Source organism: Epinephelus lanceolatus, chromosome 5, assembly GCF_041903045.1.
Source record: "Epinephelus lanceolatus isolate andai-2023 chromosome 5, ASM4190304v1, whole genome shotgun sequence".
In the NCBI taxonomy this organism is placed as follows: Eukaryota; Metazoa; Chordata; class Actinopteri; order Perciformes; family Serranidae; genus Epinephelus; species Epinephelus lanceolatus.
In genome coordinates this window covers 4,456,416-4,470,627 of record NC_135738.1, presented here as the reverse complement: position 1 = coordinate 4,470,627, position 14,212 = coordinate 4,456,416, and the positions used below count along the sequence as shown (strand labels likewise).

General features: G+C 42.4%; 1 protein-coding gene across 1 annotated transcript in view; it reads left to right on the top strand.

Moving 5' to 3' along the window:
- met (MET proto-oncogene, receptor tyrosine kinase) overlaps positions 1-14,212 on the top strand; it is a 105,721-nt gene that overhangs the window by 43,920 nt on the left and 47,589 nt on the right. Inside the window, exons 4-10 of the mRNA XM_033635475.2 lie at positions 2,699-2,824; positions 3,240-3,416; positions 7,967-8,124; positions 9,818-9,932; positions 11,386-11,522; positions 11,920-12,084; positions 12,495-12,594. Coding sequence (XP_033491366.2) covers positions 2,699-2,824; positions 3,240-3,416; positions 7,967-8,124; positions 9,818-9,932; positions 11,386-11,522; positions 11,920-12,084; positions 12,495-12,594 — 978 coding nt within the window. The remainder of the gene's footprint in view (positions 1-2,698; positions 2,825-3,239; positions 3,417-7,966; positions 8,125-9,817; positions 9,933-11,385; positions 11,523-11,919; positions 12,085-12,494; positions 12,595-14,212) is intronic.

Here is a 14,212-nt window from a genome sequence, read left to right as displayed (position 1 = left end):
CTCACAGAGTTGGTGATTCAAACTAAACTTTCATCTCTGTCAGAGAAAACTGATCTGAGTTCAGACTGTTTACTTACAGCACAGCTACACTCACAGATAACTGAGCCTCCTACCTGCCTGTCAAACACCATCAACCCACAAACCTTCTCCAGTCTGGACTGAGTGTGAAGTCCGGCAGCCGCTGGCTGTGAGCGGAGCTAGCTGCTAACAGCCACCGCTGCAACTAACAAACTCCACAAATCCATTCAGCAGCTCCACCATCCACAGTCAGACACACACGGCTGATTATTTACTGCTGAATTACAGCTCACAACTCGCACCAATGAGTGACGCTGCTCCGCGCTGACTGTGTCTGCTGGCTACTGAAACATCCTGGTGCCGACTGTTTACTGGAGTTTACCAGCCTGCTGCTCATGCAGCATTTGAAGATAGGCCTAATTGCAAGCATGGCTGTTCTCAGCTTTCAATGTCTGATAGTTCACCACTAATATTTTCGTTTGTCTCAACAGCAAAAATGAAACAGATTTCATTTTTTTATCAAGATCTATTTTTAGCTGGTCATCATCTCTGTTTGGCATCAAAAAAAGGTCACTGACGAATCATTTTCAGCATAGTTTTTGTTAATGAAATTAACACTGGTTCATGGGTCAGCCCACTGGTTGCAGCACGCGGCGTGTTATAGTCCACTAGACCTTTGTACGCTGTCATTGGCTCGCCATGTAACGTTAGTAATGTTAGGAAGTCTGGAGAACAGGGGAATTTGTAACAACGGTCTTGTCCACACCAGGCAAAGCATTCAAGTTGTGGGAAACATCACTTTTCTTTGTTTTGTGTGGATCATACTCAACATGAGTTTCAATTTTCTGATGATACCTGCTGCCTGCAGGTTCATCCAACCCTTTTGTGTAGTCATGCTTCTCTGTATCAAATTCAAACAGTATATAGATTGATTACTTCTTTCCCTCCATCTGAATTTTGTGCACCATAAGAGTCATGGCTTACACTTCCAAATGACAAATTAATTTAAAAAAACAAAACAAAACTGTCAGCTAATAACATTAGTAGTGGCTGCATTCCAGTTAGGTTCATTGGGGTAAGAGCCCTACGCACTGAAACACCTACAAGTAGCAGACACATCATTAATGGTATTAGTTACACCTGTACTTTTTCTGCTATAACAATTCAAAATGTCTAAAGTGACAAAGCTCCTTTAAGACATTTATGACTCTGGACTTTGAGGAAACATTGTAATGAAGTTAACTCTATGCAGCTTTGCTTTAAGCCAAACTCCAGTGAAGGTAATATCCAGGGAGAGATGACACAATCTGGAATCGTATTCCTTCAACCAGCTCCCTGTCAAGGTGTGCTGGAGCAGCGCCAAAAACGTGTTGATGTCTTCCAGTTTTTTATCCTCGAGGCACAGTTTATCCTCTGGTGATGCTGTGAATCTATTGTTGTGTATTCCAGACTCCATGTAATCTTTCCTCTGTATTTGTTTCATGATGTGTATCAGTGTACAACGTTGTTAAGCATTCCAGATAAACACAGAAACAGTGGAAAAACAGCGGTGGTGAGTGAATCCCACCTCCTAACCAGGCGTCCTCAGCTGACCTGTGGGCTGCTTGAAATTTGAAAAATAGGGGAAGTTTTCAAACACCAAATATCTTGCGAGACAGTCACCTCTTGGCTTTAAGTACATCTCTTTGATTTGATTAGATTGTACTCAGGGTTAGATAAAAGAAAACACTTAATCAATGAAGTGGCTGTTTGTTTGTTTGACTCAAGTCGCAGTGCTTATGGTAATGCACAGATTTGATTGGCTGAGTAGCATCATGTTGCTTTAAAGGGATAGTTCAGATTTTTTTGAAGTGGGGTTGTATGACTTGACTTTGACTGAACTGAAGCTGTTAATGGCATCCCCTGTTGGAACTGGTTGCGTGACGTTAAAGTAAAGCAGTGAAAATACTCTTAATATTGTGTACACTTACACTGATAGTGATTTTTTTTTAAGTGGGACTTTTTTAAGTGGCTAAATACATTTTGTTTCTGCCACCAATCCATGGCAGTAAATTGTTTACCCTCTGTGTCAGACTCTAGCCTGCTTCTCCAAACTGGGGGCGTGCGGACTGACACCCACTGTATGTAATACACTGACTGTGGATAAGTACCGCATACAACCCCACATTGAAAAAATTTATCCCTGTAATGCATGCATGTGGTGTGAGAATTTCCTGGTCTGCTAAAACAATGCCTCAAATGATGCACCAGTTAAAATATAAATGCTCTGTCAAGATTCAGAGAGGTATGGCAGGTTATTTGGGGATTTCTGTGACATCAACTCCGAACTCAGAACCGCTACATGAGGGTGGTGGAAGATGTGCATGGTTGTTAGTCAGCGTCAGTAACTCAACACTGAGTGACTCATATGTTTAATGTAAAGCTCAGTGTCTAAACTAAACTCTGATTTTGGCAGCTGCCACCAGCCACGATAAGTTTGTTGTGTCTGGTTGGTTACCTGTTTGCTGATCTCATCTCTAGTTGGCTCGCTTCCTGTTCTACCATGACAAAGTAAATTTAGTTACACTCAATCTGAGCCAAAGATACAGTCAGCTGTGTCAGAGTCACGACAGTGTTGTTGCCGTTGCATCAATAATGCCCCCTTAAGGATGATGGCAGTGATGTGTCCTCCTGTTTCTAGGTGCTGTTCTCCCGATTTGCGTCTCCTCATGTCAACATCCGCCTGGACTCCAGACCCGTCTCCGCCGTAGCGCTGCTGGACACTGACGGCTCAGATGGAGCCCTGCTGGTGGCCACAGGCAACAAGGTGGGCTCAGAGACACAAAGATTAAGGATGAGAAAGCATCGTTTGTCCTCAGCAAAATGAGGAGAGGCTTGAGAAGATTGTTTTGCCATGTGGAGAACGTATCAGTATTCTGCACATTCAGTAGGTTAAGACTGCCCTGTGTTCCTCTCTGAACCAAAACAAGACAGTAATCCGCACATGTTTCTTTATTTTCTTTTGTTAGATGATTAATAAAACACTTTTATTAACTGAGAGCAAATACACAACAGTGCAGATGGAGCAGAGCCAACAGATGAAAGAGAATAATGCTCCTGGAGGTTTACTGCGAGCGTTCTGCTGTTTAATCCTTTAATCCATCTCCATCTGAGGGGAAACATTTTGTGTCGGACAGAAATAAAGAATCACAACTGTCTTCCTCACGTCTTTCTCTCCCTAGGTCACTAAGGTCCCTCTGATTGGCCCCGGCTGTGATCAGCTGACCACCTGTACTTCCTGTTTGCTGTCGTCACGGGTGACAGAATGTGGCTGGTGTGATGGACGCTGCACCAGAGCCGACCAGTGTCCCTCCTCCTCGGCGTGGACGCAGGACTACTGCACACCTGTCATCACGAAGGTAACCACAGCGACTGGTCACCATGACTATTTTTACTCCTCACCACACTTCCACTGTTTTACTTGAATATGTTTTTATGCCTTCACACAAGTATCCGTCTATCCGTCCATCTGTCGATCAATCCGTCCCTTTCTCGTGAACGCCTCCAGGGAAATTTGGCACAAACATCCACTTGATCTGAGCCATGAAGAGATTGAATCTTGATGGTCAAAGGTCACTGTGACCTTGCATCCATCTCATTTTCATGAACATGATATCTCAACATCACGTTGGGGGAGTTTTCTTCAAATGTGGCGCAAATGTCCACTTGAACTTATTGGTGAAGTTATAAGATTTTGGTGATCAAGGCCCAAGGTCACTGTGACCTTTTTTGTGTCATTTTTGTGAACACCTTAGGTGAATTTCTTCAAACAGACTAATAAATGAACTGATTAGATTTTGGGAGTAGTGTGTCAAAAGTCAAAGTCAGTGACCTCAAATGTCTTATTCTTGTAAATGCGATATCCCAAGAACACCATGAGGGAATTTCTCCAAATTTGGCACAAACGTCCACTTGGACTTAACAGTGAAGTGATTACATTTTTGTTGTCAGATGTCAAGTTCATTGTGACCTTGCATCTATCTCATTCTCGTAAACGTGATATCTCAACAACACCTCGAGGGAATTTCTTCAAAATTGGCACAAATGCCCACTTTAAGGTGAACTGATTAGATTTTATGGTAAAAAGTTGCTCTGACTTCACACAATGTTTTGGCCATAACTCATAATTCATGCGCTACTTATGACAAAACTTGACACATATGTCTAACAGGATAAAATAATGACGTGATGACAGTTTATATCCAAAAGGTCAAAGGTCAGCTTGACTGCGACATCATCATGTTTTAACGTCATATCTCAGGAACAGAAGGGGAGACATTTGGTCAGATACTGAATTGGTGACTCTAATCTTGAAACTGTGCTGATTGTATAGATCTTCTGTGTGTGAAGCATCCATGTTTTCACTGACATGGATGGAGACTGTCAGAGACACTGGACTGGTTTTTGGAGGCATACAACCATGAAGTAGTAATTCTACTTTTAAAACGAAACATGATGGCAGTGTGAGAATTTTAGAATTTCCTACGTGTTTAAACTTATCAGCTCTCCATAGTTCCGCTCTGTGCTGTTTCAACACTGTGTCAATAACCTGAGCCTAAAAGTAAACTTGAGTAACGCTGCAGCTTCCTGCTGACTCAGTTTGCCGGGACACCTATCATGTGGTCACATCGTGCCAGGTACAGACTTTGTTCAGACTCTCTTTCACTCCTCTTCTTCCAAAAACAGCTCATCCAACCTGTCTGTTGAAGTCTTAATAGTATATTTGCACTGTGTTTGTCTCTACAGTGAGGCGTTTGTGAAGGTCACAGTCCTTCCTGAAATACCAGACCTTTTACAGCAGCACTGTCCTGTGAGACACTGCTGTGACACTGAGAGACTTTACTGAGCTCAATGTGGGTGGTGTTCATTGTTTCTGACTTTAATGCTGCACCCCGTGCTGTCAGACTGTCTCCATATAAAAAAGAGCTACCTTCACTGCCCTAAATGCAACAAAATGGGTTAATGGAATGAGAACCTATAAAAACACCTCCTCCTCCTCTGGGACTGTTTTAACAGGCTGCATTTTGAAAAAAGATGAAGAGAGGTTGCATGGAGGTTTCTTATATTACACGTAACCTACTAGATGTAATCTTTCAAGTGTCATGATGTACATTCTTTAGTCTAATGTACTCTGATCTGTATCACTTACTTGTAGTGTTGTTATCTAACAAGTAAATTAATTAAATGCTGAAATAAAGTAGATAAATTCAAGTAGATTTAAGAAATAACTCCACAATACTGTTTTACTCTTTAGGTCTCAGAGCATCATTACTAAAAACAAATGCCTTTCAGAAACAAAATCCTACTCTACCCAAAAGCTGGTTGATCAAATATATTGATTATATCAGCCGTCGCTTCAATCAAAGGAAATAATTGACCTTTCATGGGCAGAAATTCCATCAGGCTCTGCACTGTCATTTGCCATTAGAATAATGGGATATAATATGGTACAGGGGTCCCAAGGGTCATTTCAATCCTTGTGAATTTGAGGAGAAACAAAATTACCCCTTGAAAGTTTTTTTAATAGATGTAAACTAACAAAGGTCTTTGAAAGTACATACATGAACATATATATATACAGTACAGGCCAAAAGTTTGGACACACCTTCTCATTCAATGCGTTTTCTTTATTTTCATGACTATTTACATTGTAGATTCTCACTGAAGGCATCAAAACTATGAATGAACACATGTGGAGTTATGTACTTAACAAAAAAAGGTGAAATAACTGAAAACATGTTTTATATTCTAGTTTCTTCAAAATAGCCACCCTTTGCTCTGATTACTGCTTTGCACACTCTTGGCATTCTCTCCATGAGCTTCAAGAGGTAGTCACCTGAAATGGTTTCCACTTCACAGGTGTGCCTTATCAGGGTTAATTAGTGGAATTTCTTGCTTTATCAATGGGGTTGGGACCATCAGTTGTGTTGTGCAGAAGTCAGGTTAATACACAGCCGACAGCCCTATTGGACAACTGTTAAAATTCATATTATGGCAAGAACCAATCAGCTAACTAAAGAAAAACGAGTGGCCATCATTACTTTAAGAAATGAAGGTCAGTCAATCCAGAAAATTGCAAAAACTTTAAATGTGTCCCCAAGTGGAGTCGCAAAAACCATCAAGCGCTACAACGAAACTGGCACACATGAGGACCGACCCAGGAAAGGAAGACCAAGAGTCACCTCTACTTCTGAGGATAAGTTCATCCGAGTCACCAGCCTCAGAAATCGCAAGTTAACAGCAGCTCAGATCAGAGACCAGATGAATGCCACACAGAGTTCTAGCAGCAGACCCATCTCTAGAACAACTGTTAAGAGGAGACTGCGCCAATCAGGCCTTCATGGTCAAATAGCTGCTAGGAAACCACTGCTAAGGAGAGGCAACAAGCAGAAGAGATTTGTTTGGACCAAGAAACACAAGGAAAGGACATTAGACCAGTGGAAATCTGTGCTTTGGTCTGATGAGTCCAAATTTGAGATCTTTGGTTCCAACCGCCGTGTCTTTGTGAGACGCAGAAAAGGTGAACGGATGGATTCCACATGCCTGGTTCCCACTGTGAAGCATGGAGGAGGAGGTGTGATGGTGTGGGGGTGTTTTGCTGGTGACACTGTTGGGGATTTATTCAAAATTGAAGGCACACTGAACCAGCATGGCTACCACAGCATCCTGCAGCGACATGCCATCCCATCCGGTTTGCGTTTAGTTGGACGATCATTTATTTTTCAACAGGACAATGACCCCAAACACACCTCCAGGCTGTGTAAGGGCTATTTGACCAAGAAGGAGAGTGATGGAGTGCTGCGGCAGATGACCTGGCCTCCACAGTCACCGGACCTGAACCCAATCGAGATGGTTTGGGGTGAGCTGGACCGCAGAGTGAAGGCAAAGGGGCCAACAAGTGCTAAACACCTCTGGGAACTCCTTCAAGACTGTTGGAAAACCATTTCAGGTGACTACCTCTTGAAGCTCATGGAGAGAATGCCAAGAGTGTGCAAAGCAGTAATCAGAGCAAAGGGTGGCTATTTTGAAGAAACTAGAATATAAAACATGTTTTCAGTTATTTCACCTTTTTTTGTTAAGTACATAACTCCACATGTGTTCATTCATAGTTTTGATGCCTTCAGTGAGAATCTACAATGTAAATAGTCATGAAAATAAAGAAAACGCATTGAATGAGAAGGTGTGTCCAAACTTTTGGCCTGTACTGTATATATATATATATGATATATTTTGTGCAAGAACAGAAATTGAAGTTCTTTTGACTGCCATTGTCTGCCATTACTGTAACATAGCACAGCTGAGAAGCTTGCCAATTCTCATTTTAATTTTTTTAACAATAACTAACCTTGATCCGTGTCTTAAGCCATGTTGGGTCCTTGAATTTGAGGGAATTAGGCCTGGGAAGTCTTTGAAAAGTCCTTAAACTTGAGGTTTAAGAAGGTGTGGGAATCCTGTTTGTAAATGTAGGATGCTTTGCAGCACAAAGATTTGATACGATACGATATACTTTAGTGTCCTTGTAGGGAAATTGGTCTTGGACTCAGGAACTGTACAAATATTGCTGCCTTACAATAATATTATGGCAAAAGATAAACTGATTTATTACTATTTATTACTTATTTTTATATACGAGTTGGTTCATGAGTGCACCTGAATTCTGTTGTATGTTTGTACAATGACAGTAAAGAAATCTGAATCTGATTTACAGCACAAATTAGACTAAGACCTCTGTAGTTTCAGATCAAACAGGTTCAAAGGTAGTTCTGCTTCACAAATGTGGGACAGAGACCAGTCATGGTGATTGTGGTCTTAGTCGATGACAGGGATTATACCATGGTATGGAGGGGCATTTTATCATGATCTCAGACTGATGATTAAATGTTTAAAATGTAACTTGTGCGTTCAATAGGTTTTCCCAACCTCTGGACCAATTCGAGGCTCTACAGTGGTGACGATGTGTGGGCGCAACTTCGGCTTTGACAAGACGGAGAGCTTCAAGGCGTCCCTGGTAACAGTGGAGGTGGCGGGAGCTCCCTGCAAACTTTCCAGACTCGACAGCATCAACAGGTGTGTGTTTGTTTTTGCTTCCACGTCTTGCTTAATAGGGCAACACGTTCTCACTCCGACCTTGTCACATATCGACGTTTGGTCCTGACTTCAGCCAACACACGCACGTGGTTGGGTTTAGGAAAAAAGAACACCATTTGGCTTTATGATTATATGGTAAGCGAACACCGGCCCCCTGGATGTAAGTCAGTGGTGGTTGGTTTCCAAAAAGTGGAAAAGTCTTGGAGCAAAATAGAGAACGAGAGAATAAATTATAGAAGTGTTTGGACAAATTTGTTTGCTTTATCCACCACCGCTGCAAAGTTGACAAACAATCCCAAATAGCACTCTATAGAGTAGCCACCTTGTACATACATGTTAATGAATGCTCAATTAGACATATTAGTAATGTTGATAGGATAATTAAACCTCAATGGGCTGTGTTACCTTCATTTTAGGGCTCAAATATGTTTTGTGGCTCCATATTTTTTTTTGATATTATTCTTTTTACTAATACAGGCACATGTTAAATTGCTTTGCTCCGACTGCACAAAAAATTGTGTTATGATACTGGATGTTATGGGGACTGTAATAAATACATATTCAGAACCCACTGTTCTAGTTTCATAGAACAGTTCACTTTTTTTTTTACTCAAATTCTTCAATATTTTCATGTGTTTTTTATACAATGCAAGTTTTCATAAAATTATTTTCCCCTTGCTCACACAGGGCATATGCAGGTCTTTAAAATGTCTTAAAATGTCTTCAATTTTTTAAATATAAGGCCTTAAAAATCATTAAAGGTTTTAATTGTCACAAACTTTTTATCTTGTTTAATTTACTAATTTTCTAACTTCTTTTTGTCAAATTGTTGAAGCTCTTCAATGTGAAAGTCCACATTTTTGATGTTACAAATCTTTAAACCTAGTGTTAAGGTTTTTTGGTTGAAAATCATCTTGGAAGGGTTTTAAAAAGCATTAAATTTAATTGTCTAATAAGTGCAGACACCCTGTTACAGTATCATAATTTATCACAATATCTTGAATCATTACGTGTGTATCGTGATACAGATTTTATCACCAGATTCTTGCCTATACACAGTCCTACTGAATCCATCCTGTGTCTATGAGTGCTTTGTGTGAAGTAATTAATGTTCTAGTTTTTGTATGTCGGTGTGCACGTTATACTGGCATTATATGTGTATTCTGAAATGAGCATTTTCTTCTGCACAGTATCTGAAAAGCACCTTTGAGAAGCAGAGAGAAACAGAGTGTGCACTAAGCGGTGGGTGTTTACGAGATAAAGGGACCCGTACACTGGCGTCCTATAGGGGCAGAGCGGGAGTTTAATAGGGGTTATTGTGTTGAAGGAAGAATGTTAAGAAGGCCCCCCCTCTGTCCCGCAGCCCGCCGCATTCAACACATGACTCCCCTAACTGAAAAATTGCTGGGAAAAATCGCTGCATCCAGACTTTCCACCCTCCCAAATCCACTGGAGCCCTGTCCCATTCAAAAGCCCCTTTTGCTACGAACAACCTCATTACAAACCGAGGGGGGGAAAAAAATAAAAACACCGCCCACCCAGTCCAAGATGAAGATCGCCTCTTTGTGCATTACTGCAGGGCAGAAGATGATCATTGAATTAGGATAAATGCTGGATGATTGCGGCAGGGTATAATGCCTGTGTGTGTTGTCTGGGGGGGGGTTGTGTTTAGGTGGACTGAGATGCAGTGTTCCCCAGTGTTCAGTGGGAACTTCACCCCGTCGGGACACACAGTGAAGGTCACCAGTGGCCACAAGGTATCCAAGATGGAGGGCTTCTCCTTTGTGGTAAGAACAGTGTTTTTCCTTCTTTCTGGTTGCACTTTGTGAAAAATCTGTGCATTCTGAAACGGTCTGACAAAGAAACAAACAAAACCTACTGCTCAAAAAGTTAAGGGAGCGCTTAAATCACACATCAGATCTTGATGAACGAATTGTTCAAGTTGAAAATCTTTACTGATGTACATTGTATAATTTGTCAAGAACAAAATGATGTAATGATGCCACAACTGAGGACTGGATTCAAAATCACACCAAAAATCTCAGTAAAACATTGAAATCACAGATTGATCCAACTAATCATGTGACTCAGTAGTGTGTACGGCCCCCTCCTGCCTGTATGACCTCCTGACAACGTCTGGGCTCCTGATGAGTCTGCGGATGGTGTCCTGGGGGATCTCCTCCCAGACCTGGCGTGTGGCGCCAGGGCATCAGTGAGCTCCTGGACAGTCTGTGGTGGTACTTGGTGGTGTCAGATACATAACGTCCCATAGGTGCTCAGTTGGATTTAGGTCAGGAGGACGAGAGGGCCAGTCAATGGCATCAGTGCCTTCATCATCCAGGAAGTGCAGACACTCTGGACACATGAGGCCGGGTCCTGCACCAGGAGGAACCCAGGGCCCACCAGCGTAAGGTCTGACAATCACTAACAGCAGTCAGGGTTCCGTTGGCTATGACATGGAGGTCTGTGCAACCCCCCAAGGATCTGCCTCCCCAGACCATCACTGACCCACCACCAAACCGGTCATGCTGGATGATGTTACAGGCAGCGTAACGTTCACCACTGCGTCTCCAGACTCTTTCACGCCTGTCACATGTGCTCAGTGTGAACCTGCTCTCATCTGTGAAGACAACGGGGCGCCAGTGGTGGACCTGCCAGTTCTGGTGTTCTCTGGTGAATGATGGAGCTGCACGGTGCTGGGCTGTGAGCACAGGTCCCACTAGAGGACGTGGGGCCCTCATGCTGCCCTCATGGAGTCTGTTTCTGACAGTGTGGTCAGAAACATGCTGGCGCTCCCAGTGTAACGGCCAGTCTTCTGGTATCTCCCCCATGGCCTTGAGACTGTCCTGAGGGAGCTGGACTATCTGTGCAACCTGATTGGGCTGCAGGTACGACCTCATGCTACCGGTAGTGACAAGGACACTAGCAGAAGACCAAACTAGAGAAGAATCAGTCAGGAAGGATAAGGAGAGAGCAACTGTCTGTGGACACCACATGTAAAACCATTCCCTTTTTGGGGGTTGTCTTGCTTTTGCCTCTCCATTGCACCTGTTGTCACTTTGATTTGCACCAAAGCAGCTGAAATTGATTAGTCTTACACTGTGACCATTAAGTGTTCCCTTAATTTTTTATCATCCAAACAGTTGTATGAGGATATGTGGTAGCGATGCCGCTCAGTGTATTTGTTGCCAATTTCAACACAGAGGAATATCTAAACTGTCTGATGGTCTCTGCGTCTAGGACCCTGAGATCCATGAAATCTTCCCGACATTTGGGCCGAAGTCTGGAAACACCATGCTGACCATCAGAGGAGCCTTCCTGGACACTGGGAACAAGCGAGAGGTGACGATAGGGAAAGCAGCCTGTAAGATCCAGAGGTTGGTTCACAGTCTTGTTTTTATCATTTCTCTTCTTTCTCTTGTTTCTTTTTCTCAAAGCTCTTTGTAATCAAGTTTGTCTGTCATTTTCTCTGCTTTTTTCTTTTGTGTAGATTGTAGTGTACACAGGCACTGTACAGGGATTGTGTTTGTTCCACATACTCAAATGTGTCTTGACATTACTGAAATTTTACTGAGAAAATCTAACCTATGAAACGTAGGACTGGCTATAGGTCAAAGGTCTTTCTTTCTTTTCCCGCTCTTTGCCTCATTCTGTCTCCTCTCCTGCTCAATTAGAAATGCATGAGTATGAGACAATGGCTCCCACTGTACAAACTAACACAACAATATATCCTGTGTGTTTGCTCACTCCCCTCACCCCGACATACACCATCAGCTTGTCGTCCGCCATGCTGACCTGTAAGACGCCGCCAAACGCTGTTCTCTCCAAGCAACCCGTGAAGCTGACGATTGACTCGGTGGAGCGCCACACGCCTGCGCTGTTCACCTACAACCAAGACCCCATCATCAACAGCATCCAGCCGTCTCGCTCCTTCGTCAGGTCAGTTACAGTCATTCTGAATGGGGGTTTCAGTCTTATCCTATTCTCCATGTCTGTGTTTTGGCCGCACTGAACTACTTGTAGGTTTCAATTTTCAGAAATGGTTTAGATATCAGTATTTTTTAATGTCAACTTGATAAATTTCCTCCAAATCTGAGCTCTTGCGTGTTTCCTCACCTAAAAGGAGATCTGAGAGAGGGAAAGTGAGGACGACTGTGACTGAGAATGTCTGTGGATGAGGCAAGACAGATTAATGCTTCAGTTTTACAGCAGGAGGAAATGAGTAGGAGGTGACGAGTGGCTCTAAACTGCTAACGCTAACAGCAGGTCCCGTCCCAGTGGGGATCTACTGTGTCTCTGTCTGATGCTAACGCTAACATCCGTTCTCATCACCCCCTTCCTCACTGTAGTGGAGGCTGCACAGTGTCGGCTCATGGCTTCTTCCTCCAGTCCGGCCTCCAGCCCCAGATGGTCCTCACCACCGGTCAGGATGCTCAAGTCTTCCATGTGGTGAGTACAAGAAGGGTTTCTTATCTCCAAATGAGATATTTGTCATTTAGATTACAAAGTTTGCACAAGTTTAAGCCTTGATGAAGCAATAAAAACTTCCTCTCTGAGCAATATTTCCCAGCAACAGAACTTTAACTTGAACTCCAGAATATTTTAAAGGAATACTTCACACCACAAATGACCATTTGTGTATCACTTACCCACTCCATGTTACGCTGAGTTCGTGAAGAAAATGTTGTCATATCGCATGCCTCTGCGATGAACGAAAATCGAATGTAGATAATTCTTGTTGAATTGGAGTCACGGGTCCACGTTTAACAGCAGCAAAACTATATCAAAACATCTGTTTATAAGCTCTCACACAACTCATGAAGTGTAATCCAAGTCTCAGTTATCCAGTCGTATGCTTAGTACTTCCCAAACAGCCCTTTTCCAACGGGGAGCTGAACTAAAGTGAAACTTATTTGTGCTGTCTTGAAAGCCAGACTCCATTCACAAAAACTGTAGTTTGACATCGCTGAACACAGAAGGTGCTGGGCTATCGTTGCCTCGATCAGTTAATTTGTTGTGTAATTGTGTAACTTTGGCGTTTTAAAGGGTTAGTTTGAAGTCACACAACACAAACACACTAACTGATTGAGGCAGTGGTGGACCAGCAGCTTCCATTTTCAGGGAGGTAAAATTACCTAATTTCTGAATGGAGTCTGGCTTTGAAGAGAGCACAGAAAAATTCACTTTGTTCAGTTCCCCTTCAAAAAAGAAAGAAAGAAAGTCTGTTACAGAAGTACTAAGGATACGACTGGTTAACTGAGACTTGGATGATACTGCACAAGTTGTGTGGGACTTACTGAAGAGATGATTAAATACAGTTTTGCTGTTGTTATACATGGACCCCTATGATTTAAAGTCATCAAGACTTTTGGCATTTTTGGATTCTTCGTTCACAGGGGAGAAGTTCTCCTCACAAATTCAACATGACACAGGGAGAGTTAATAATAAACAAATGATCATTTGCGGGGTGAAGTATTCCTTTAAGGTGCTGTCCATGCATTATGACTGCAAGAACCCAGTGCAGGTCTCCAAAAAGTCCCTGCTCCTGAGGTGATAGTTTGTAGACTGCAAACAGGGAAGACCTCACAGTTCTGTGCAAGGCTGATGGGTCAACCACAAACCTCATCAGCTTGTTACCAGTATCAATATTAGCACTTGGGAGGGGAATTTCTTTTGATGCTATGAACATTGAAACCTTGTAGGGAGAGAAATAAGAATAAAACTTAATTAGATTTACTATTTTTTTGGTAAAAGAGTCATACAAAAAACTCAGGAGATCATTGGTACTTTCCAACAGTTTCCTTTCTGGCCTCTCAAACTTCCTTTTGCATCTCTTTACATCTCCACCATCCATTGGCATCTTAAATAAAACCATTGTTTTAATCTCTGTAGTTCTTGAGATGCAGTGGAAACACACACACACACACACACACACACACACACACAAATCAATGATTTAGTTCCTGAGTGTATTTCCTGTGGCTTCCACATCCTGGATCTGCACAGTTGAAAAAGATCCATTAGAAATATCGCGTGATAAACAGCAGGCAAAATGGGAAAATAAAGG